Source organism: Bombina bombina, chromosome 5 (genome assembly GCF_027579735.1).
Source record: "Bombina bombina isolate aBomBom1 chromosome 5, aBomBom1.pri, whole genome shotgun sequence".
Lineage (NCBI taxonomy): Eukaryota > Metazoa > Chordata > Amphibia > Anura > Bombinatoridae > Bombina > Bombina bombina.
In genome coordinates this window covers 201,055,352-201,079,217 of record NC_069503.1, presented here as the reverse complement: position 1 = coordinate 201,079,217, position 23,866 = coordinate 201,055,352, and the positions used below count along the sequence as shown (strand labels likewise).

Here is a 23,866-nt window from a genome sequence, read left to right as displayed (position 1 = left end):
TTTTGTCCCGCAAAGGGTATTAACACTTTTACTGTAGAAAAGGATCTATATCGGTTCTTCAGATCACTTAGATTATTAAAGGCTCATTTTTCCACACACAGTGATCGCAATGAAAAAACTTATGTTGGCACAGATACACGATCAGGTTTTGATTTAAATGAATTGGGATTAAGAAATAAATCTAACGGCTAGATTTAGAGTTTGGCGTTAGCCGTCAAAACCAGCGTTAGAGGCTCCTAACGCTGGTTTTGGGCTACCGCTGGTATTTAGAGTCAGTCAGGAAAGGGTCTAACGCTCACTTTGCAGCCGCGACTTTTCCATAAGATCCCCTTACGTCAATTGCATATCCTATCTTTTCAATGGGATCTTTCTAACGCTGGTATTTAGAGTCATGGCTTAAGTGAGCGTTAGAAATCTAACGACAAAACTCCAGCCGCAGGAAAAAAGTCAGTAGTTAAGAGCTTTCTGGGCTAACGCCGGTTTATAAAGCTCTTAACTACTGTGCTCTAAAGTACACTAACACCCATAAACTACCTATGTACCCCTAAACCGAGGCCCCCCCACATCGCCGCCACTCTATTAAATTTTTTTAACCCCTAATCTGCCGACCGCACACGGCCGCAACCTACTTTATCCCTATGTACCCCTAATCTGCTGCCCCTAATACCGCCGACACCTACATAATATTTATTAACCCCTAATCTGCCGCCCCCGCTATCGCTGACACCTGCATATTTTTTTTAACCCCTAATCTGCCGATCCGTACACCGCCGCAACCTACATTATACCTATGTACCCCTAATCTGCTGCCCCTAACACAGCCGACCCCTATAATATATTTATTAACCCCTAATATGCCGCCCCCAACGTCGCCTCCACCTACCTACAATAATTAACCCCTAATCTGCCGACCGGACCACACTGCTACTATAATAAATGTATTAACCCCTAAAGCTAAGTCTAACCCTAACACTAACACCCCCCTAACTTAAATATAATTTAAATCTAACGAAATAAATTAACTCTTATTAAATAAATTATTCCTATTTAAAGCTAAATACTTACCTGTAAAATAAACCCTAATATAGCTACAATATAACGAATAATTATATTGTAGCTATTTTAGGATTAATATTTATTTTACAGGCAACTTTGTATTTATTTTAACCAGGTACAATAGCTATTAAATAGTTAAGAACTATTTAATAGCTAAAATAGTTAAAATAATTACAAAATTACCTGTAAAATAAATCCTAACCTAAGTTACAATTAAACCTAACACTACACTATCAATAAATTAATTAAATACAATACCTACAAATAACTACAATTAAATAAACTAACTAAAGTACAAAAAATAAAAAAGAACTAAGTTACAAAAAATAAAAAAATATTTACAAACATTAGAAAAATATTACAACAATTTTAAACTAATTACACCTACTCTAAGCCCCCAAATAAAATAACAAAGACCCCCAAAATAAAAAAATGCCCTACCCTATTCTAAATTAAAAAAGTTCAAAGCTCTTTTACCTTACCAGCCCTGAAAAGGGCCATTTGCGGGGCATGCCCCAAATAATTCAGCTCTTTTGCCTGTAAAAAAAAACATACAATACCCCCCCCCCCCCAACATTACAACCCACCACCCACATACCCCTAATCTAACCCAAACCCCCCTTAAATAAACCTAACACTAAGCCCCTGAAGATCTTCCTACCTTATCTTCACCATGCCAGGTTCACCGATCCGTCCTCCGAAGTCTTGATCCAAGCCTCCAAAGTCTTCATCCAAGCCCAAGCGGGGGCTGGCGATCCATAATCCGGCTGAAGTCTTCTATCAAGCGGCGGCTGAAGAGGTCCAGAAGAGGCTCCAAAGTCTTCATCCTATCCGGGAAGAAGAGGAGATCCGGACCGGCAACCATCTTGATCCAAGCGGCATCTTCTATCTTCATCCGATGACGAACGGCTCCATCTTGAAGACCTCCGGCGCGGATCCATCCTCTTCTTCCGACGTCCAACTGAAGAATGAAGGTTCCTTTAAGGGACGTCATCCAAGATGGCGTCCCTCGAATTCCGATTGGCTGATAGGATTCTATCAGCCAATAGGAATTAAGGTAGGAAAATTCTGATTGGCTGATGGAATCAGCCAATCAGATTCAAGTTCAATCCGATTGGCTGATTGGATCAGCCAATCAGATTGAGCTCGCATTCTATTGGCTGATCGGAACAGCCAATAGAATGCGAGCTCAATCTGATAGTTTAAAGTTCACTCTGGAGTACTCTGTAGCAAGGGTTAATTTTTTGGACACTACCGTATATAAACAAAATAATAAACTTATTACGGACATTTATAGCAAGCCAACAGATCGTAACACTCTGCTCCACTTTGAAAGTTTTCATCCACAGAGGGTATTTAAAGCTATCCCTAAGAGCCAGTTCTGTAGAACAATGCGTAATGTAAAAGACAAGAAACTCCAGGATATAATGTTAGATCAGATGGCTAACACATTTTTAGATAGGGGATATCCAAGGGAGATAATTACACAATGTAAATATGAAACTCTTAATAATAGTGGGCCATCAAATGAAAAAAATACCAATAAGAACAGGTTGATATTTTGTATTTGAGTTTAATGAATATAGTGATAGAATCACTTCGGTCCTTAAAAAACATTGGTACCTGCTTAGTAAATCTCTCCCTGATGTTGTCGAGTTCCAAAAGCCACCCTTACAATCATTTAAAAGAGTAAAAAATCTTAAAGATGTACTAGTACGTGCAGATGTAGGGAGTAATAAACAGAGAGGTATTAACTATTTAACGACTCCAAAGAAAGGTACTTATCCATGTTTGGGTTGTGCTCAATGCAATTCAATGATCAAAGGAAATTGTATTGCCCAGATTAATGACAATAAAAAAAGGGAGATAAAAGGTTTTTATACATGTGATACAGATCGTGTATCTCCTTAAATGCCCATGTGGTGTGGCTATATAGGGGAAACTATTCGTCCTGTCAAAGATAGGATTAGCGCTCACAAATCCAGTATTAGAAATAGAGATATGACACAACCAGTGTCTGCCCATTTTACCATGGCAGGGCATACTGTTAGTCAATTAAGGTTCCAAATAATTGATCATATCCAGAGGGGGCAATAGGGAAACCCTCCTGAAAAAAAGAGAAGTTTGGTGGATACATTAGTTAGGCACCCTTGATCCGATAGGATTAAACAGAGATTATTATTTACATTTGTGTCTGTAAAATCTGTTTTTGTATATTCTTATGTTTTTTTTCCTCTAAGATTAGATTAAAAACTGTATAGTTAGTAATGTATTTTGTATTTTGGAAATTGTTTTTAAACAAATGTTTATTATAATCTACAGGTAGAACCTCCACTGTTTAATGTCCACTAGATGGCAGTATGCTGTAGAGAAGATGATATGCACATGACATTAAGGAGTTAATTTGTTAATCACAGGTGGAATAAATTGAGGTGCTCTACCTGTAATATACAGCATGAATAAGGGCTATGTAGGCCCAAAACGTAGCTGCTGCTTTATTCTCTGACACTTCAAAAAAGGATGTTTTCATATATATATATATATATATATATATATATATATATATATATATATATATATATATATATATATATATATATGTGTGTGTGTGTATGTATTTATGAATAAATAGAACATATTCTTGTATGTGCAGAACACTGGAATGTGAAATAATCATTTTTCTTTCCTATGGCATGGAGAGTCCATAATTTCATTCCAATTACTAGTGGGATATTCAACTCCTGGCCAGCAGGAGGAGGCAAACAGCACTCCAGCAGTGCTGTTAAGTGTCACTTCCCTTACCCATAACCCCCAGTCATTCTTTGCCTCTATCATCGGAAGGATGTGCGAAGATGTGTGTCCATGTAAATCTCTTTAGTAAGAGTAATGGTTGCTTTTAGCAGTTAGAAGGTGGTGAGGTGGTCCTTGCTTTTTTTTTCTAACAACTATGCTACCCCTTTATAGAAAACCAGGGTTGATTACTCTGTTTTTTTCTTTTTCTACAGGTCCCTGACAGAAGTGGTGGTATCTGTCACACATATGAAGCTGCTTCTAGCTTGCAGCTGGATCCACAGGTAAGTGCTCTTGCCTTCTAGGTTTTAAGGAAAGCACTTCAGGGTTAATAACAAGAAGACAACCTCAGTGGATTGAAATTAGGACATGTTAATCCCTTTATTCAGGGATAATATATGAGGGCAGAACTGCAGGTACTTTAACTGCGTGGAGGTAAAGGGAGTTAATATAGCTCCTTTGTATTTTGAGGCTGGCTAATGAGAGTGGGACCGCACTTAGTTTGAAGGATAGTTGAGTGTTTAACTGGGAGTTAGATTTAACGGTACAGTTTATTCTGAGGGCTTAAATGTCCTGCGGCATATTCAGAAGAGCCGTTATTTATTTCCTCAGAAGCGCAGCGTATCTTGTGCACATTTTGTATGTAGCATTTAGTTTTTCATTTTAAGACCGCTCTCCACTTTTCCGATTCGGCTCTTGACATACACTTCCGATCGGAGAGTGGAGTCCTTGCTGTCGACGGAGCTGTTAGTCGTTTGCAAGGAACGTTCCTTTGTGGCTAATGTCGATTTCATCTGCTGTGTGAATCTCTCTAGTCACTAGTGGGGTAAGCCCTCAGCAGCTGCTGAGGTTATAGCGGTGTTAATTTGGCTGCCGTATTGTTATTTTAATCTATATCTGGCAATATGTTTTCAAAAAATAAATAGTAAGTAGTTATAATTTAAAGTTACAGAACTTGTTCTGTGTTGAAATTTGATTATTTTTCTTTTGAGAACCAATTACATTAATATGGACACTGCAGCTAATAAAGCTTTCTCTTTAGATAAATGTCTGTACTGCTTGCAGGCTCAGGTTGTTCCTCCTGTGCAGCTTTGTTCCACATGCTTAAATAAGATGTTATAGTCTAAAAATATAGGAACCCCTCTCAGAGCCATCTGTCTCTCGGGATAATGTTGTCCGTGCCATGCCTCAGCTTTCTCCTCAAACGTCCCAAGCTTTAGCAGTTTTACATGCAGTGTCCTGCGGTTCCTCTCAACATCCGTCTGCTGTCTCTGCTACTTTATCAGCCTTCCCAGTTGCTGGTAGGAGAAAGAGGAAATCTAAGAATATATCTCTAAGCAAGAGTTCTGACTCCGCTAAGGCTGTGTTAGTCTACCTCTCTTAATTGTCTGATAAAGAGGATACCTCAGTAGCTTCTGAGGGCGAGAACTCAGACTCTGAAACTATAGTGTAAAATTCTACAGGTTCAGAGGAGGAGGTTAATTTTAGATTTAAGATAGAACACCTCCGATTACTTTTAAAGGAGGTCCTTGCTACTTTGGAAGACTCCAACTAATCTGTCGCTGATAACCCAAAAAAGTCTAGTAAACTTAACAGAGTGTATAATATACTTTCATCTGTGGAAGTTTTTCTAGTTCCAGACCGTATGTCGGAAATTATAGCTCAGGAATGGGAAAAGTCAGGGATTCCTTTTTTCACCTTCCGTTTTTTTTTTTTTTTTTTTTTAAAGTTTCCTGTTGCTGATTCTATACGTGACTCGTGGCGCACAGTGCCCAAGGTAGAGGGAGCTATCTCTACTTTAGCCAAGAGAACTACTATTCCTATTGAGGATAGTTGTTCTTTCAAGGATCCCATGGATAAGAAGCTAGAGGCTTACTTAAAAAAGATGTACATTCATCAGGGATTACAGTGGCAACCAGTTGCAAGTATTGCTACAGTTGCGGGGCAGCATCTTATTGGTGCGATGCCTTGTCTTACCTGATTTCAGAAAAGACCACTATAGAGGAGATTCAGGACAGGATCAAGGCCATTAAGCTGGCCAATACTTTTATCTGTGATGTCAACATGCAAGTGGTTAGACTGGGAGCCAAGATTTCTAGCCTCGCTGTTCTAGCTCGCAGAGCTCTGAGGTTAAAATCTTGGTCTGCAGATGTAACATCCAAGTCCAAACTTCTGTCTTTAGCTAATAAAGGCAAGACTTTATTAGGTCCTGGTCTGGCTGAGATCATTTCCGAAATTACGGGTGGAAAGGGATCATTCCTACCTCAGGACAAGAAGAATTCAAATTTTCGTTCCTTTCGTAACTTCAAAAGGACAGAAGTCTTTCTCCTCCTCTTCCAAGCCGGAGCAATCCAAGACCTCATGAACGTCCAGTCAGCCTTGGAATAAGGGGAAGCAGGGCAAGAAGCCTTCCACCAATTCTAAATCAGAATGAAGGGACTGCCCCTGATCCAGTCTTGGATCAAGTGGGGGGCAGGCTTTCCTTTTTTCGGCAGGCTTGGATACGCGATGTCCCAGATCCTTGGGCTGTGGATATAGTATCCCATGGTTACAGAATAGGATTCAAGTCTTACCATCTCAGGGGCAGATTTATCCTGTCAAGGTTATCTGCAAACCAGGTAAAGAGAGAGGCCTTCTTAAACTGCATAAGGGACCTATCTTCCCTGGGAGTGATTGTTCAAGTTCCTGTAGAGGAAGAGTGTCAAGGATTTTATTCAAATCTTTTTGTGGTTCCCAAAAAAAGTGTACTTTCCGTCCCATCCTAGTCCTAAAGTGTCTCAACAAATTCCTCAAGGTTCCGTTCTTCAAAATGGAAACTATTCATTCCATTCTTCCACTGGTCCAGGAGGGTCAGTTCATGATGACCATAGATCTGAAGGACACGTATCTTCATGCTCCCATTCACAGGGAACATCACCAGTTTCTGAGGTTTGCCTTTCTGGACAATCATTTCAGTTTGTTGTCCTTCCTTTTGGTCTTGCTATGGCTCCTCAAATCTTTACAAAGGTTCTAGGGGCTCTTTTAGCAATGGTCAGATCTCAGGAAATAGCAGTGGCGCCTTACCTGGACGACATCTTGGTTCAAGCGCCATCTTTTTCAGCTAGCAAGATCTCATACAGAGATGTTGTTGTCTATTCTACGTTCCCACAGGTGGAAAGTGAATCTGGAAAAGAGTTCCCTAGTACCAGATACCAGGGTGTGCTTCTTGGGAGCAATTATAGATTCTCTATCCATGAACAATTTTCTGATGGATGTCAGAAAATCCAAACTTCTCATTTCTTGCCTTTCACTTCAGTCTTCTGTCCATCCATCAGTGGCTCGAAGCATGGATGTAATTGGTCTGATGGTTGCTTCCATGGACATCATTCCTTTTGCCCGGTTCCTCTACAGCTATGCATGCTCAGTCAATGGAACCGAGACCACTCAGATCTCTCGAAGATGATAGCTCTGGATCCCCTAACAAGAGACTCGCTTTCGTGGTGGATTTCACAGGACCTTGGGGTACAGGCTTCCTGAGACCGCCCTGGGTGTTTTTGACCATGGACGTCAGCCTGTTAGGCTGGGGAGCAGTTTGGGGCTCCTTAAAAGCGCAGGGTCTTGGGGGACTTCCGGGCGGTGGCCATCTTGCTGGTCGCACTGAGCTTCAGCTCCTGACTTACTCATCATATTTATCCAGATTTCGTCTGCAATCTTGGTGCCAGGTTAGCTAAATTGGTGGAGAAGAGTGACTGAAGACACCCTGACCCAAAGGATAGGGTTTTGGACCGTGGTGTGGCTACATAGCCCTCAGTACCGGACTTTTTCTCTGAGGCCTTCCCCTATATCTGAAGCCTCTCCTGTCCTCAAATCTGCTGCGCTGCCAGCACTTCATGAAGCAAGCCTTTCTACAGCCAACCACATATCGTGTTAGGAAGAGCAAGCTACCCGCATATACACCCAGAATGGTTGGAGGAGAGGAGTCACTAGTGGCTATTATTGCCGGACTCTTAGAAGTTCAACTTAAATGCATATCCGAACATTTGGCCAGAGAATGGGGCAGTGTTTGTACTACTGAGCCTACACTAACTGCCTCAAAGTCGCCAGAAGCTGTGCCCTTAGTGGGAGAGGAAACAAGCTACGAAGCACACAACCACCTAGCAGTGACAACTGATACTCATCCTGACTCCAGACTCTGGAGTGGATACGAAGCCGTATCTGGCACTAGCGCTTGGACCGAGGGCTTCAAAGTCAGTACTTTACCCACCACACTTCAAGACCCGCCTAAAGAGACCTGGAGGTCGGAATTCGGCAACGTTGCTTCCACTCTGCCTTTCGTGGTTTCACAGAACACCACTGTCAGCAATAGAGGAGGGGGCGATGGAGCTCTGGAGCTCCGACGCATAGTGCCTACTGTATTTTCAACCCCTCGGGAGCGGTCGGGGAAAGCCCAGCTAGGAAATGATAGTGCTGCGAGAGCGCTCCTCTACTTCAACGGGGCCAACTATACAACCGCTCAACCCGACAGCAGAGACCTGACCTCCTTGGAGCCTGTTCATGCGGCAGAGAAGCTTTCTGTAATAAATCTTACCGGCTTGGCGCAGGTGAGCTGGGACCCTGGGGGATCTGGAGCCCTCGGCGGTGCGTCTGGAGCGGCTGTAGCTTCAATGTCAGATCCGGACCGAGCGATGGGCTTGATTTGCGGTCAGAGTATTTACCGTGATGCCGGAGAGGGGTAGGGAGCTGTGCCTCAGGCCTGTGTCATTCCGGCAGCCGAGAGGTGGGTGGGAACTCTCTGATTCATCTCCCCATCTTATATGGAAATGATCAATTATGGCGATCCTAAAATAGACTTTGAGCACTCTTTACTATATTCCAAGCTCTGTTGTCTCCTATAAAGCCATAAAACTGCTGCAGAGACTTTTTCTATACACTAAACACTTTAGCATATGGTGCCTACAAGGACGAGGTTATACTAAATATGAATACTGCCAAATGGAGACGCTGTCTTGTGCAGGACTTTATAATGAAAATGCTGGTGTGACAAGTTTGGCTATCAGTAGTTTGCAAATTCCAGGCGGGCTTTTACCAGCCCACAAAATAGCCGTCCTTATTAAGCATGCACTACCTGATTTATTAAGTACAGACTACTCTCATATCAGTCTATCTGGGTCAATCTTTACTGTAACATATGTTTTTTCTTACTATGCGCAATGTGAAGTTGAAGTGTGGATTTATTTGTGCTGTCTCCGTGCATACACACAACACATGTGTACTAACCATACTATGAATAGAGCAACACTGACATTCTGCTGTAAATGTTTACCTTTTGTATGGTGTTCATGTTCCTAGACTTTACTTTGCTGTTATTCCTAGTTATCGGTTTATTTTCACTGCAGGGGACTATATGTTTCACTATGTGTGTTTAACTTAGAAAAATATAACTTTACCCATAGTCTTAGGTATCTGATTAGGAGCAAACATAAATGGGCTCTAAGATCATTAAGATGCTCCTCCTTAACTACTCCACAGTATACACTTGATACCTCAAATTATCCCCTCTCACTAATACTCCAAAGTATATAATCTATCCTTCAATCCCATAGCCTTGCTGCTATCTTGCCTCCACATCACTTCCATAGGCCCTCCGATCCTCCTTACTCTAAAATTGAACCCCCAGTTGGTAACTAGTATTTGGATGTTGGCGTATTAATTCCCTTAAGCTATATATTGCTTCTTCCTCTTAATGATATCTTACAATTCTATGTGTCCTTTTTTCCTTTATTTTTATTTTCTTTCCCCTTATAAAAACTGAGGTTTTCACAATAGGACCCAAAAGTGGTCTCTTCAATTCATTACACCTTCTTCTATATATGTTAAACCCGTGAGGCCCAAGAGAGGCCTTCTAAGATCATTCTGGAAGGTTTCCCTGTGATCAGGCGCTTTGATCTAATGCTTCCACCACTACCAGTTAGTTATCTCTCTGATGGGGTGTGCAAATAATAACTTATTGATGGGAATGAATACTTTGCTTTCTGTGATGTATTGTAACTGTCTTTGTATGTTGTTTACTGGTTTGTAAGCCTGATTTTAATACCTCAATAAAAACAAAATTATAAAAAAAAAAAAAAAAAAGCGCAGGGTCTTTATGGGGAGAGAAGACTTTTCTCGAGTCCAAACATCTTAGAGTTGAGAGCAATCTTCAATGCTTTGACAGCTTGGCCTAAACTAGCCTTGGTCCGGTTTATCAGATTCCAATCGGAAAACATTACCTCGGTGGCTTACATCAACCACCAAGGAGGGACTCGGAGTTCGTTAGCAATGAAGGAGTGGTCTACAGTGGGCAGAATCTCACGATGGTCTCCTATCTGCCATCCACATTTCAGGGGTGGACAACTGGGAAGCGGATTTTCTGAGCCGGCAGACTTTTTTTATTCTAATAGCTCCTGTCTGGCCTCGCAGGATCTGGTGAAGATGTCATCTCTTCCACCTTGGAGGTTAATTCTGAGGATGGACCTTTTACTTCAGGTGGTATTGGTGTGAATCGAAAGGTTTCTCTTGGAGCAGAGTGAGGATACCCCGAATTTTGTCTTTTCTTCAGGAAGACTTGGAGAAAGGTTTGTCAGTCAGCACTCTGAAGGCTCAGATTTCTGCACTGTCTATTCTCTTGTTCAATCTTTTGTTCAGGCCCTGGTTAGAATCAGGCCTGTGTTTGTTTATACCTGTTGCTCCTCCTTGGAGCCTTAATCTTGTTCTTAAAGTTTTGCAACTGGCTCCGTTTGAGCCGATGCATTCTATTGATATTAAAATGTTATCTTGCAAGGTTTTGTTTCTTCTTACTATTTCTTCTGTTCACAGAGTTTCCGAGCTTTCATCTCTGAAGTGTGATTCTCCTTACCTTATTTTTCATGTGGATAAGGCGGTCCTTCGTACTAAGCTGGGATTTCTTCCTAAGGTAGTGTCGGATCGCAATATTAATCAGGAAATTGTTGTTCCTTCTTTTTGTCACAAACTTTCTTCTCAGAAGGAACGTCTTTTGCATAACCTGGATGTTGTGCGTGATCTAAAATTTTACCTTCAAGCAACTAAAGATTTTCGTCAATCTTCTGCCCTGTTCGTTGTTTTCTCTGGTAAGCTTAAGGGTCAGAAGGCCCCATCTACTCTCTCTGGTTGAGAAGTGTTATCCGGTTAGCTTATGAGACTGCGGACAACAGCCTCCTGATAAAATTACGACTCATTCCGCTAGGGCTGTCGCTTCATTCTGGGCTTTCAAAAATAAAGCTGTGGAGCAAATTTGCCAGGCGGCCACTTATTCCTCATTGCATAGCTTTTCCAAATTCTACAAATGTGATACTTTTGCCTCAGCTGAGGCTTCCTTTGGGAGAAAAATTCTTCAAGCGGTGGTACCTTCTGTTTAGGTCCGCCTGTCTTGTTCTCCCTCCCTTTCATTCTGTGCTTCTAGCTTGGGTATTGGTTCCACTAGTAATTGGAATTACATTGTGGACTCACCACTTTTTCTGTTTTCCTTCGGCCGAATGACTGGGGGTTATGGGTAAGAGAAGTGACACTTAACAGCTCTGCTGGGGTGCTCCTTGCCTCTAGGAGTTGAATATCCCACTAGTAATTGGAATGAAATCGTGGACTCTCCATGCCCGGAAAGAAATTTATCAGGTAAGCATAAATTTAGTTTTTCATGTTGGGTTTGCGCACAAGTTGGGTGTTAGGGTTCCTTCCAACTTTTTTGTTCCATTAACTTCTATGGGTGAATAGGTTACTGCGCGCAACATTCTAAGTTCGGCTTTTTGCCTACTCATGTTAGCGCAAGAGCAATTTATTTCATATAGGTGTTGAGAGTCCACAAACTGTTACGTATGGGATATACATTCCAACTAGGAGGAGGCAAAGTTTCCCAAACCTCAAAAGCCTCTAAATAACCCTCCCACCTCACACATACCTCAGTTTAAAACTTTGCCTCCTTAGGAGGTGGTTGAAGCATGATGTGCTTGATTTCTTTATTGAAAGGCGCTTCTAAGCATATTGAGGCCCAATTCCCCTCAGAGTATAGCGCTACGTAATCTGCTGGCGCTTTATAAATACCTGATAATAAATTCAGTAGCAGGGACTAATCTTCTGCCTCCCTTTACAGATCAATGTTATACTCCTGTTCCATTACCTCTGCTGATATGTTTCAGTACTGGTTTGGCTGTCTGCTATGTGTGGATGGGTATCTTAAGGTAAGTATATTTTTAGCAAATATCTTTTACTTTCAACTCATAATACTAGCGCAACCCGACGCACACAAAAAGTTTACTTCTAGCGCAATTAGCGCTCTAGCGAAAGCGCTAAATAGCACACCACTCGTAATCTGGCCCATAATATTATGTTGAATAGTCACCTCCAGAAACTACAGCACTCTCTCCTGGATGTTGAGTCCATTTCTCTTCAGTCTCTATTTCCTCTGTTTGAACTTCTCGCTCAATACAATCATCATTACACTGGATATAAGCCTAAAACAAAAAATAAATGAAATAAAAGTAATCTAGACTAGTGTTTCAACAAAGGGGGAAAGGAAAGTAAACTAATCTGAAACCTGTAACCTACATACAGAGGTAGCTGTGCATCATTAGAGCTTATTTTTATGCTGATTACTGATTATCTCTGTGCACAGTGTCTTGTCTCCATGAGGTAAAACTAGAGAGATGGTGACAGCATGATGGCATGACTAAGGGATTGTCTCCCAAAACCTCGCCACTTTTTTGTGTTGATAATATAAATAAATTATTTTTTTGCTGTCACTATCTCTCTACTTTTATCTCTTGGCTGGGGCTGTTTGGCAGTGGCCATTAGATGACGTGCAACTGTCCAGAGTGCTGGATTACCTTTATTATATTGTCTCCATGAGGCCCTGAAAGCAAATGCTAAATATGCTGTATGCCACCTCTTTGCTGCTTTGTGTGATAGTGCCCATAGTTAAATGAGTTAATGAGAATGTCTAACTACCACCAAAGACACAGTTAAAGATACCAGTGTGGTGACATAGCTTAAAGATTTTATCCCTGGAATAATCACATAGCTACTTTTAAAGCAAAGTGGTTAAAACACCAGGGCTTTTTAATGTAAGAAATCCCTTCCCCCCCAGATACACCTATTACTTTTAGGCTAGACGTTAAGCCTAGTTTTTAAGGATGCTCCCATATAGCCTTTGACTGGCATATAATAGGCCATACCCTTTTGACTTGAGCATAAAATTGGGAAATTAAACTAGTCTCATTATTTTCTCTTCTCCTCCTGCTGAAAGATGGCTGATTTTGGACAGAGATAAATCACACCTTAGAGAATCTAGCTACTGTAAGTATTCTACCTTCTTTTCCTGTGATAAATTCTCTGTAATTCTTATATTAAAGTTAGCAGTGTTGCACAAATGTGGGTTATGGTAGCTAGAGTTGCCCTGTATTAAAGGGACAGTCTACACCAGCATTTTTATTGTTTTAAAAGATAGATAATCCCTTTATTACCAGTTCCCCAGTTTTGCATAACCAACACAGTTATATTAATATTTGTTTTACCTCTGTGATTACCTTGTATCTAAGCCTCTGCAGACTGCCCCCTTATCTCAGTGCTTTTGACAGACATGCAGTTAAGCCAATCAGTGCAGACTCCTAAATAACTCCACAGGAGTGAGCACAATGTTATCTATATGACGCACATGAACTAGTACTGTATAACTGTGAAAAACTTTCAAAATGCTCTGAGCTAAGAGGCGGTTTTCAACGGTTTAGAAATCAGTTTCAGCCTACCTAGGTTTAGCTTTTCAAAAATACCACTAAGGGATCAAAGCAAATTTAATGATAAAAGTCAATTGGAAAGTTGTTTAAAATTTCATGCCCTATCTGAATCATGAAAGTTTAATTTTGACTAGACTGTCCCTTTAATGTGACTGTTTTGTTGCAAATATATGTGCATATATACCTGTAAATATTCATTGTATCCCAACATAATTAAATTCCTAAAACATTTTTTGGAAAACAAATGGAGGCAATTTATAGCGTTTATTTCACTTAACTTAGTTGTAATGGTTTAAGTGTTTTTTACCATACAATAATATCTAGTTAGTATTAAATTAAAAACCCATCAGATATTTTAAAACCCCAACCAGGACACACACATGCATGTGAATCCACTCTGAAATAAAGCTATAAATCTAAACAAATATTTTAAATGTCAGTTACTGCAAATAAACTGTAACATAATAACCTATAAGTATGTTTTTGTGATCATCTCATGATAATCATTAAGAGTAAGGGTTGTCACTCTTTAACAGAAAACCTGGAAATTTAATCATATATATATTTGTATGCTCCTTGATTCTTCTCACTAGATTTTAGTATGCACAGTATGTGCCCTCTAAAGTAGATTAGTACCTATTCTGCATTTTTTTGAGGTTCTCATATTCCTTTAAGGGTTTTTTCCTTACGGTCACTCCACATTTTAGTAAAAACATAATTTATGTAAGAACTTACCTGATAAATTCATTTTTCATATTGGCAAGAGTCCATGAGCTAGTTTCCCAAACCTCAAAATGCCTATAAATACACCCCTCACCCCACCCACTATTCAGTTTAACAAATAGCCAAGAAGTGGGGTGATAAAGAAAGGAGTAAAAAGCATCAACAAAGAAATTTGGAAATAATTGTGCTTTATACAAAAAAAATCATAACCACCAAAAAAAGGGTGGGCCTCATGGACTCTTGTCAATATGAAAGAAATGAATTTATCAGGTAAGTTCTTACATAAATTATGTTTTCTTTAATGTAATTAGCAAGAGTCCATGAGCTAGTGACGTATGGGATAGCAATACCCACGATGTAGAACTCCACGCAAGAGTCACTAGAGAGGGAGGGTTAAAAAATAAAAACAGCCATTTATGCTGAAAAAAATTAGTCCACAACCCAAATAATAAGTTTAGTCTCATAATTGAAAAGAAAAAACTTAAATTAGAAGAAGAATCAAACTGAAACAGCTGCCTGAAGAACTTTTCTACCAAAAACTGCTTCCGAAGAAGCAAATACATCAAAATGGTAGAATAAAGTAAAAGTATGCAAAGACCAAGTTGCTGCTTTGCAAATCTGATCAACTGAAGCTTCATTCTTAAAAGCCCAAGAAGTGGAAACTGATCTAGTAGAATGAGCTGTAATTCTCTGAGGCAAGGTTTTACCCAACTCCAAATTAGCTTGATGAATCAAAAGCTTTAACCATGATGACAAAGAAACGGCAGAAGCCTTCTGACCTTTCCTGGAACCAGAAAAGATAACAAATAGACTAGAAGTCTTCCTGAAATCTTTAGTAGCTTCAACATAATATTTCAGAGCTCTCACCACATCCAAAGAATGTAAAGATCTCTCCAAAGAATTCTTAGGATTAGGACACAAAGAAGGGACAACAATTTCTCTATTAATGTTGTTAGAATTCACAACCATAGGTAAGAATTTAAATTAAGTCCGCAAAACTGCCTTATCCTGATGAAAAATCAGAAAAGGAGATTCACAGGTGAGAGCAGATAATTCAGAAACTCTTTTAGCAGAAGAGATGGCCAAAAGGAACAACACTTTCCAAAAAAGTAGTTTAATGTCCAAAGAATGCATAGGCTAAAATGGAGGAGCCTGTAAAGCCTTCAAAACCAAATTATTGATTTAATGACAGGCTTGATACGAACCAAAGCCTGAACAAAACAGTGAATATCAGGAAGTTTAGCAATTTTTCTGTGGAATAAAACAGAAAGAGCAGAGATTTGTCCTTTCAAGGAACTTGCAGACAAACCTTTATCCAAACCATCCTGAAGAAACTGTAAAATTCTAGGAATTCTAAAAGAATGCCAAGAAAATGTATGAGAAGAACACCATGAAATGTAAGTCTTCCAAACTCGATAATAAATCTTTCTAGAAACAGATTTACGAGCCTGTAACATAGTATTAATCACTGAGTCAGAGAAACCTCTATGACTAAGCACTAAGCGTTCAACTTCCATACCTTCAAATTTAATGATTTGAGATCCTGATGGAAAAATGGGCCTTGAGATAGAAGGTCTGGCCTTAAGGGAAGTGGCCAAGGTTGGCAACTGGACATCCGAACAAGATCCGCATACCAAAACCTGTGAGTCCATGCTGGAGCCACCAGCAGCACAAACAATTGCTCCATGATGATTTTCGAGATCACTCTTGGAAGAAGAACTAGAGGCGGGAAAATATAAGCAGGTTGATAACACCAAGGAAGTGTCAATGCATCCACTGCTTCCGCGTGAGGATCCCTGGACCTGGACAGGTACCTGGGAAGTTTCTTGTTTAGATGAGAAGCCATCAGATCTATTTCTGGAAGACCCCACATCTGAACAATTTGAGAAAACACATCTGGGTGGAGAGACCATTCTCCCGGATGTAAAGTCTGACGACTGAGATAATCCGCTTCTCAATTGTCTATACCTGGGATATGAACCGCAGAAATTAGACAAGAGCTGGATTCTGCCCAAACAAGTATCCAGGATACTTCTTTCATAGCTTGAGGACTGTGAGTCCCACTCTGATGATTGACATATGCCACAGTTGTGACAATGTCTGTCTGAAAACAAATAAACGGTTCTCTCTTCAACAGAGGCCAAAACTGAAGAGCCCTGAGAATCGCACGGAGTTCCAAAATATTGATTGGTAATCTCGCCTCTTGAGATTTCCAAACTCCTTGTGCTGTCAGAGATCCCCAAACAGCTCCCCAACCTGAAAGACTCGCATCTGTTGTGATCACAGTCCAGGTTGGACGAACGAAAGAGGCCCCTAGAATTATACGATGGTGATCTAAACACCAAGTCAGAGAAAGTCGAACATTGGGATTTAAGAATATCAATTGTGATATCCTTGTATAATCCCTGCACTATTGGTTCAGTATACAAAGCTGGAGAGATCTCATATGAAAACGAGCAATTGGGATCGCGTCCGATGCTGCAGTCATAAGACCTAAAACTTCCATGCACATAGCTACTGAAGGGAATGACTGAGACTGAAGGCTCCGACAGGCTGCAACCAATTTTAAACGTCTCTTGTCTGTTAGAGACAAAGTCATGGACACTGAATCTATCTGGAAACCTAAAAAGGTTACCCTTGTCTGAGGAATCAAAGAACTTTTTGGTAAATTGATCCTCCAACCATGTCTTTGAAGAAACAACACTAGTTGATTCACATGAGATTCTGCAGAACGTAAAGACTGAGCCAGTACCAAGATATCGTCCAAATAAGGAAACACCGCGATACCCCGCTCTCTGATTACATAGAGTAGGGCACCGAGAACCTTTGAAAAGATTCTTGGAGCTGTTGCTAGGCCAAAAGGAAGAGCAACAAATTGGTAATGCTTGTCTAGAAAAGAGAATCTCAGGAACTGATAGTGATCCGGATGAATCGGAATATGAAGATATGCATCCTGTAAGTCTATTGTGGACATATAATGCCCTTGATGAACAAAAGGCAGAATAGTCCTGATAGTCACTATTTTGAAAGTTGGTACTCTTACATATCGATTCAAAATCTTTAAATCCAGAACTGGTCTGAATGAATTTTCTTTCTTTGGGACAATGAATAGATTTGAATAAAACCCCAGACCCTGTTCCTGAAACGGAACTGGCATGATTATCCCTGATAACTCCAGGTCTGAAACACACTTCAGGAAAGCCTGAGCCTTTCTTGGGTTCGCTGAAATGCATGAGAGAAAAAATCTTCTCACAGGCGGTCTTTACTCTGAAACCTATTCTGTGCCCCTGAGAGACAATACTCTGAATCCAATGATTTTGGACTGAATTGATCCAAACATCTTTGAACATTTTTTTTTTTTTTTTTTTTAAATAATTTTTATTGGAGGTTCAGAAATAGGTTTACAAACAATTATCAGTTGGAACAAAATATAAATCATAGTACTACAACATTTTACAGTACGTATCCAAACTAAACATATAAGAGCTGCATCTATTTCCATAGGATCTTGAGCTTAGTACAGGAGCATATCAAATATCTTAACATATGTTTACAATCCAATTTGTTGTTGTAACCTAGTATCCAACAATCAAAAGAGAAAGAAAAAAAAAAAAAGAAGGAACCTCAGATTTTCACTTTTTTCCATGCCTTTAGAAATAGTTCCATTAATGAGCCTTTAGGACCTCCCGGGCCCAGTTCTTTACATAAGTGTTGCATAGGGAAAAGCATTAACATAATAAACAACAGTGAACACTAAACATAAACAACCTGCTGGTATGAGGACGAAAAAAAACATCACAGGGATGTTACAGTTATTGAATAACTTATCAGGTTGCTGCCTGAATGAATATAAGTAATATTATACTAAAACTGTGTGAAGGGATATTTTCCCGCAGTGAAAGGAAGAATAACATATACGTTTTTTATAGCGGGGGAAGATAGATATTAAAGTAGAAGTAGAACTACCGTGTGGCTTAAAGTTTATATATATAGATTCCTTATTATAAAAAAATGCACAGTTATGCAATATGAAGTAAGGATATAAGGTTCAAACTTCAATAAAAAAATATGATTATATTTGCGGTATTTATCGAGGGAACCGCATTAAAACACGTCAAGCATATGTACGGATGCCTGAGTGTATTGGTGGGAGGGGGGAGCTATATATATAAATAAAACAAACAAGAGTAGGAATTAGTTATGAAAACAACAGAAATATCAAGTAAGACCTTTGGGGCGTACGGTTGACACACAGTGATATGGTGGGAGTGACAACTAAGTATGGTCTAGGCATTATAGCTAGTAGTATCAACCTTGATTAAAAATTATCTCTAAGCTGGAATAATGTAAATATATATATGGCGTATATTAGCTCACAAAAGGTTGCCGGAAGTTACTTTAAATAGTCAAACCATGGTGGGGTGGAAAACAGCAGAAATGTATGCAAAACTTAAATTGGTGGATTAGGGGGGGGAGTGAAGGGTGGCAACATAAATAATTCAAAATTCTGCACAGTTATGAGAAACAGCTTAAATAATATAGGGTTCCTTTAGTGAGAGTAGCGGGGGGAGGCGGTTGGTTAAATATATTCAATACACCGCAACATATATATATATATATATATATATATATATATATATATATATATATATATATATATATATATATATATATATGTGTGTGCCTTCGGATAGAGAGTGAACTCACCTTGAATGTATTGACTACAAATTAAAATATAAGAAGCTAATAGCTTGGCTTAAATTAGAGATGAGACAGGAGCATTTAGTGCTATTTATGTGCATATCTGGTTACATGCTAAATATAACACTGGCAAGTGGGTAAAGCAAGTATCCCGGCATAGAGACAGCCTGAAGATATATTATATTACCATACCTGTTTCGACACTAATAATTTTAATATAGATGTAGATAAATTGTTTTAAAGAGAGAAAAAATTATATTCCTTCTTTTCTCATGTTTGTATCTCACCTACTGGGTATGGGCCCTATACCCAGCAATGGTGTATCTAATCTGCTAGCAGGTATCTATGATTAAAGAAGAGGGAAATGTGGTAAAGTTCATGGTCTTTAAACAACAGTAAGTGTACAAGTTAGTATACCATAAACAGCAACAAGCCATTTAGGGAGCACAGATAGGTAAATACAGTTACTCCAGTGGCATATTGGGGACAAAAAGATTGAGGTGGCAAGCCTTGTCTTAAACTCCTTTACATTTCTATAACTGGGGCAATCTAGGCAGAGTGATGGACACTCTCCATGTAGGATGTAAATATCAAAGCTATCAATAATAAATAGATGCCAGTTCCAGATTTCTAGGGAGTATGTCTAAAGTTTCCAATGATGCCCTAAGTCTCTGCTTATTAAATATGCCTATTGGGGACAAATCCCAGGACAGAGAGTCTCGAGAAAAATAGGAACAGTTGACAGAGGCAATTATATCACATAAGTTTGCCGTATAGCTCAGGTTGTAGCTGAGCTTTGACTCCCCTCTAGTGGCTGTAAATGGCCATTGCAGCTATCAGGAAATTGTATTGTAAGTTTAACACGCAAAACAGATACAGATAACACATCTACCAATTAAGCAGTGCAATATACATTTGGAAAGTGTAGAATCTAAAAACAAACCTTTGGATATATTTAGGTACATTCTATAACAAATATCCTTATTTATAAAAGAACAACCTAGCACAAAATGACTATCCTGTACTGGCTAGGGAACTAATGCATCTAACATTGCTGCTATCGTAACGAGTTCCCAGTGTTAAAACATATCTGCCACTTAAATATTAAAACTTTGCTCACTTTACACCATGTTTAACAGTAAGAACATAAACCTTAATGCAAGTCACTTTGGGTATATGTATTGTTCAGTGTATGTGACATCTTTATATAGGCTGCAAAATATAAAAATAAACAAATAACCGTCTTATCCATCTTTATCTGTATCGCTTCTTCTTGTGACCATACTTTTCAAGAGAACCCATATATCATATATCATCTCCATTCCAAGCCACCTTAAGATAGAGGAGGAGCTGGTAGTGGGTATATGAGCAAGGTGGTCTGCCATATCTTATCATTCAGTTGGCTGATATAGGGGAAAAGTTGCGGTCTCAGAGAATAATCCTCAGTTTGCTGTTATAGTCCTCCAGGATCCCACTGAAAGGTTGACCAGTCAATAAATTCCAATAGATCTGCATAGGAAGGGATGGTTGGGATCAGCAAGGGCAACAAAAATTGCAGCCAGATTTCTTTCCGGCGTCTGACACGCACATTATCTGAAGTCTTTTTGTGGTCCTGTGTCTTGGCTGTTGAGCCTGATGTGAGAGCTGGGTTAATTATGGTTGTGCTGGTTTCGCTGAGCCTCATGTAATTGCTGTCATGCTGGGCCATGCTCACAGTTGCAGCAGTTTTATTTTCAAATACCGGCTCCGGAATAACAGGGACTGGGTCCCTCACACAGCTAGCTGGAGTAATGTTTAGGCATATGAGACCCGTAGTACAAGTATGCACACCTTCAGCTGAAGCAGATCCAAGACGTGTACACTTCTGAGAGGCACAGGAAACCTCGTGTTTGAAAGCATTGGTCAGAAGTCCTTCAAGAGCAATATGGTGCTCCGCAAGGATACAGCGCAGGGTCTCCAGAAAGCTACCAAAACTTGCCATGTTTTGTATTTCAAGATGGCCGCTCCTCCGGTATACAGTGCAAGAGCTGCAAACATTACCAGATAGCTCTGTGTCCTTTCAGCTCCTCTCTTAACCCTCACATCCTCCAATATGCGTCTCAATGATCTTAGCTACCACTTCGTAAGATTTTGGGCATTTCTGAGCGATCTAAAATATGGCCATTTACATTATATGAGCAGAGCTCTGTTTATGTGCGACCGCTCAGGCGCCCAGCTTGCCCCGCCTCCATCTTTGAAAAATTGTAATCTTCCCCCTACCAGCTGAGCTGGAATGAGGGCCGCACCTTCATGCAGACTTGGGGGCTGGCTTTGATCTTTTAAATGTCTTGGATTTAATCCAATTTGAGGAAGGCTTCCAATTGGAAACAGATTCCTTTGGGGAAGGATTAGATTTCTGTTCCTTATTATGTTGAAAGGAACGAAAACGGTTAGAAGCTTTAGATTTACCCTTAGGTTTTTTTATCATGAGGCAAAAAGACTCCCTTCCCCCCCAGTGACAGTTGAAATTATTGAATCCAACTGAGAACCAAATAATTTATTACCTTAGAAAGAAAGAGATAGCAATCTGGACTTAGAAGTCATATCAGCATTCCAAGCTTTAAGCCATAAAGCTCTTCTAGCTAAAATAGCTAAAGACATATATCTAACATCAATTTTGATGATATCAAAAATGGCATCACAAATGAAATTATTAGCATGTTGAATTAATTTAACAATGTTAGACAAATCATGATCCGAAACTTGTTGCGCTAAAGTTTCCAACCAAAAAGTTGAAGCAGCTGCAACATCAGCCAAAGAAATAGCAGGCCTAAGAAGATGACCTGAATATAAATAAGCCTTCCTTAGATAAGATTCAAGTTTCCTATCTAAAGGATCTTTAAAATAAGTACTATCTTCCGTAGGAATAGTAGTACGTTTAGCAAGAGTAGAGATAGCCCCATCAACTTTGGGGATCTTTTCCCAAAACTCCAATCTAACAGTTGGCAAAGGATACAATTTTTAAAACCTTGAAGAAGGAATAAAAGAAGTACCAGGCCTATTCCATTCCTTAGAAATCATATCTGAAATAGCATCAGGAACTGGGAAAACCTCTGGAATAACCACAGGAGGTTTATAAACAGAATTTAAACGTTTACTAGTTTTAATATCAAGAGGACTAGTTTCCTCCATATCTAATGTAATCAACACTTCTTTTAATAAGGAACGAATATAGTCCATTTTAAATAAATAAGAGGATTTGTCAGGGTCAATATCTGAGGCAGGATATTCTGAATCAGATAGATCCTCATCAGAGAAAGATAAATCAGTATGTTACCGGTTATTTGAAATTTCATCAACTCTATGAGAAGTTTTAAAAGACCTTTTACGTTTATTAGAAGGCGGAATGGCAGACAAAGCCTTCTGAATAGAATCGGCAATAAATTCTTTTAAATTTACAGGTATATCTTGTGCATTAGATGTTGACGGAACAGCAACAGGTAATGAACTACTACTGATGGAAACATTTTCTGCATGTAAAAGTTTATCATGACAACTATTACAAACCACAGCTGGAGGTATAATCTCCACAAGCTTACAACAAATGCACTTAGCTTTGGTAGAACCGTTATCATGCAGCAGGAATCCAGCAGTAAATTCTGAGAGAGGATCAGATTGAGACATCTTGCAAATGTAAGAGTAAAAAACAACATATAAAGCAAAATTATCAATTTCCTTATATGGCAGTTTCAGGAAAGGGAAAAAATGCAAAGAGCATAGCCCTCTGACATAGAAAAAGGCCAGAGGCAAAAGGAATGGGGCTTTAAATAATAAAAATATTTGGCGCCAAGTATGACGCACAACAAACAGAAAAATATTTTTTTTCGCCAAAAATGTCCGGAAACGAAACACTCGCGTCATAGGTGACGCAACCTTGTGAAGGACTCGGCGTCAACTAAGACGCTGGAAATGACAAATTTGCGTCAACGAACGTAACTTCGCGCCAAAAAAATCTTGCGCCCAAAATGACGCAATAAATTTTGGCATTTTGCTCCCTCGCAAGCCTAATTCTGCCCGCAAATTTAAAAGACAGTCAATTGAAAAAGAGACTATACCCCAGGTAAGAAATAATTTTTCATAAAAAAAAGCATTTCCCAGATATGAAACTGACAGTCTGCAAAAAAAGGAATATACTGAAAACCTGAATCATGGCAAATATAAGTACAATACATATATTTAGAACTTTATATAAGTACATAAAGTGACAAACCATAGCTGAGAGTGTCTTAAGTAATGAAAAACATACTTACCAAAAGACACCCATCCACATATAGCAGATAGCCAAACCAGTGCTGAAACAGTTATCAGTAGAGGTAATGGAATATGAGAGTATATTGTCGATCTGAAAAGATGAATCTCTACGACCGATAACAGAGAACCAATAGCATTCAATAGGTGATACTCCCTTCACATTCCTCTGACATTCACTGTACTCTGAGAGGAATCGGGCTTCAAAAAATGCTGAGAAGCGCATATCAACGTAGAAATCTTAGCACAAACTTACTTCACCAAATCCATAGGAGGCAAAGTTTGTAAAACTGAATTGTGGGTGTGGTGAGGGGTGTATTTATAGGCATTTTGAGGTTTGGGAAACTTTGCCCCTCCTGGTAGGATTGTATATCCCATACGTCACTAGCTCATGGACTCTTGCCAATTACATGAAAGGAAAAGGATATGTCAAATGAACACATCAACAGAAGGTGGCTTTACCATTAGGATGAAAGCTATAACTGGTGTTCAACACAGAATTTTACCTATTTTGAGTTTATGATATATACTAAAGGCACAACATGTAA

At 39.5% G+C, this 23,866-nt stretch overlaps 1 protein-coding gene across 1 annotated transcript in view; it reads right to left on the bottom strand.

Moving 5' to 3' along the window:
* The window catches only part of DYNC2I1 (dynein 2 intermediate chain 1), a 302,447-nt gene that overhangs the window by 137,065 nt on the left and 141,516 nt on the right, over positions 1-23,866 (bottom strand). The window contains exon 11 of the mRNA XM_053713831.1: positions 12,218-12,329. Coding sequence (XP_053569806.1) covers positions 12,218-12,329 — 112 coding nt within the window. The remainder of the gene's footprint in view (positions 1-12,217; positions 12,330-23,866) is intronic.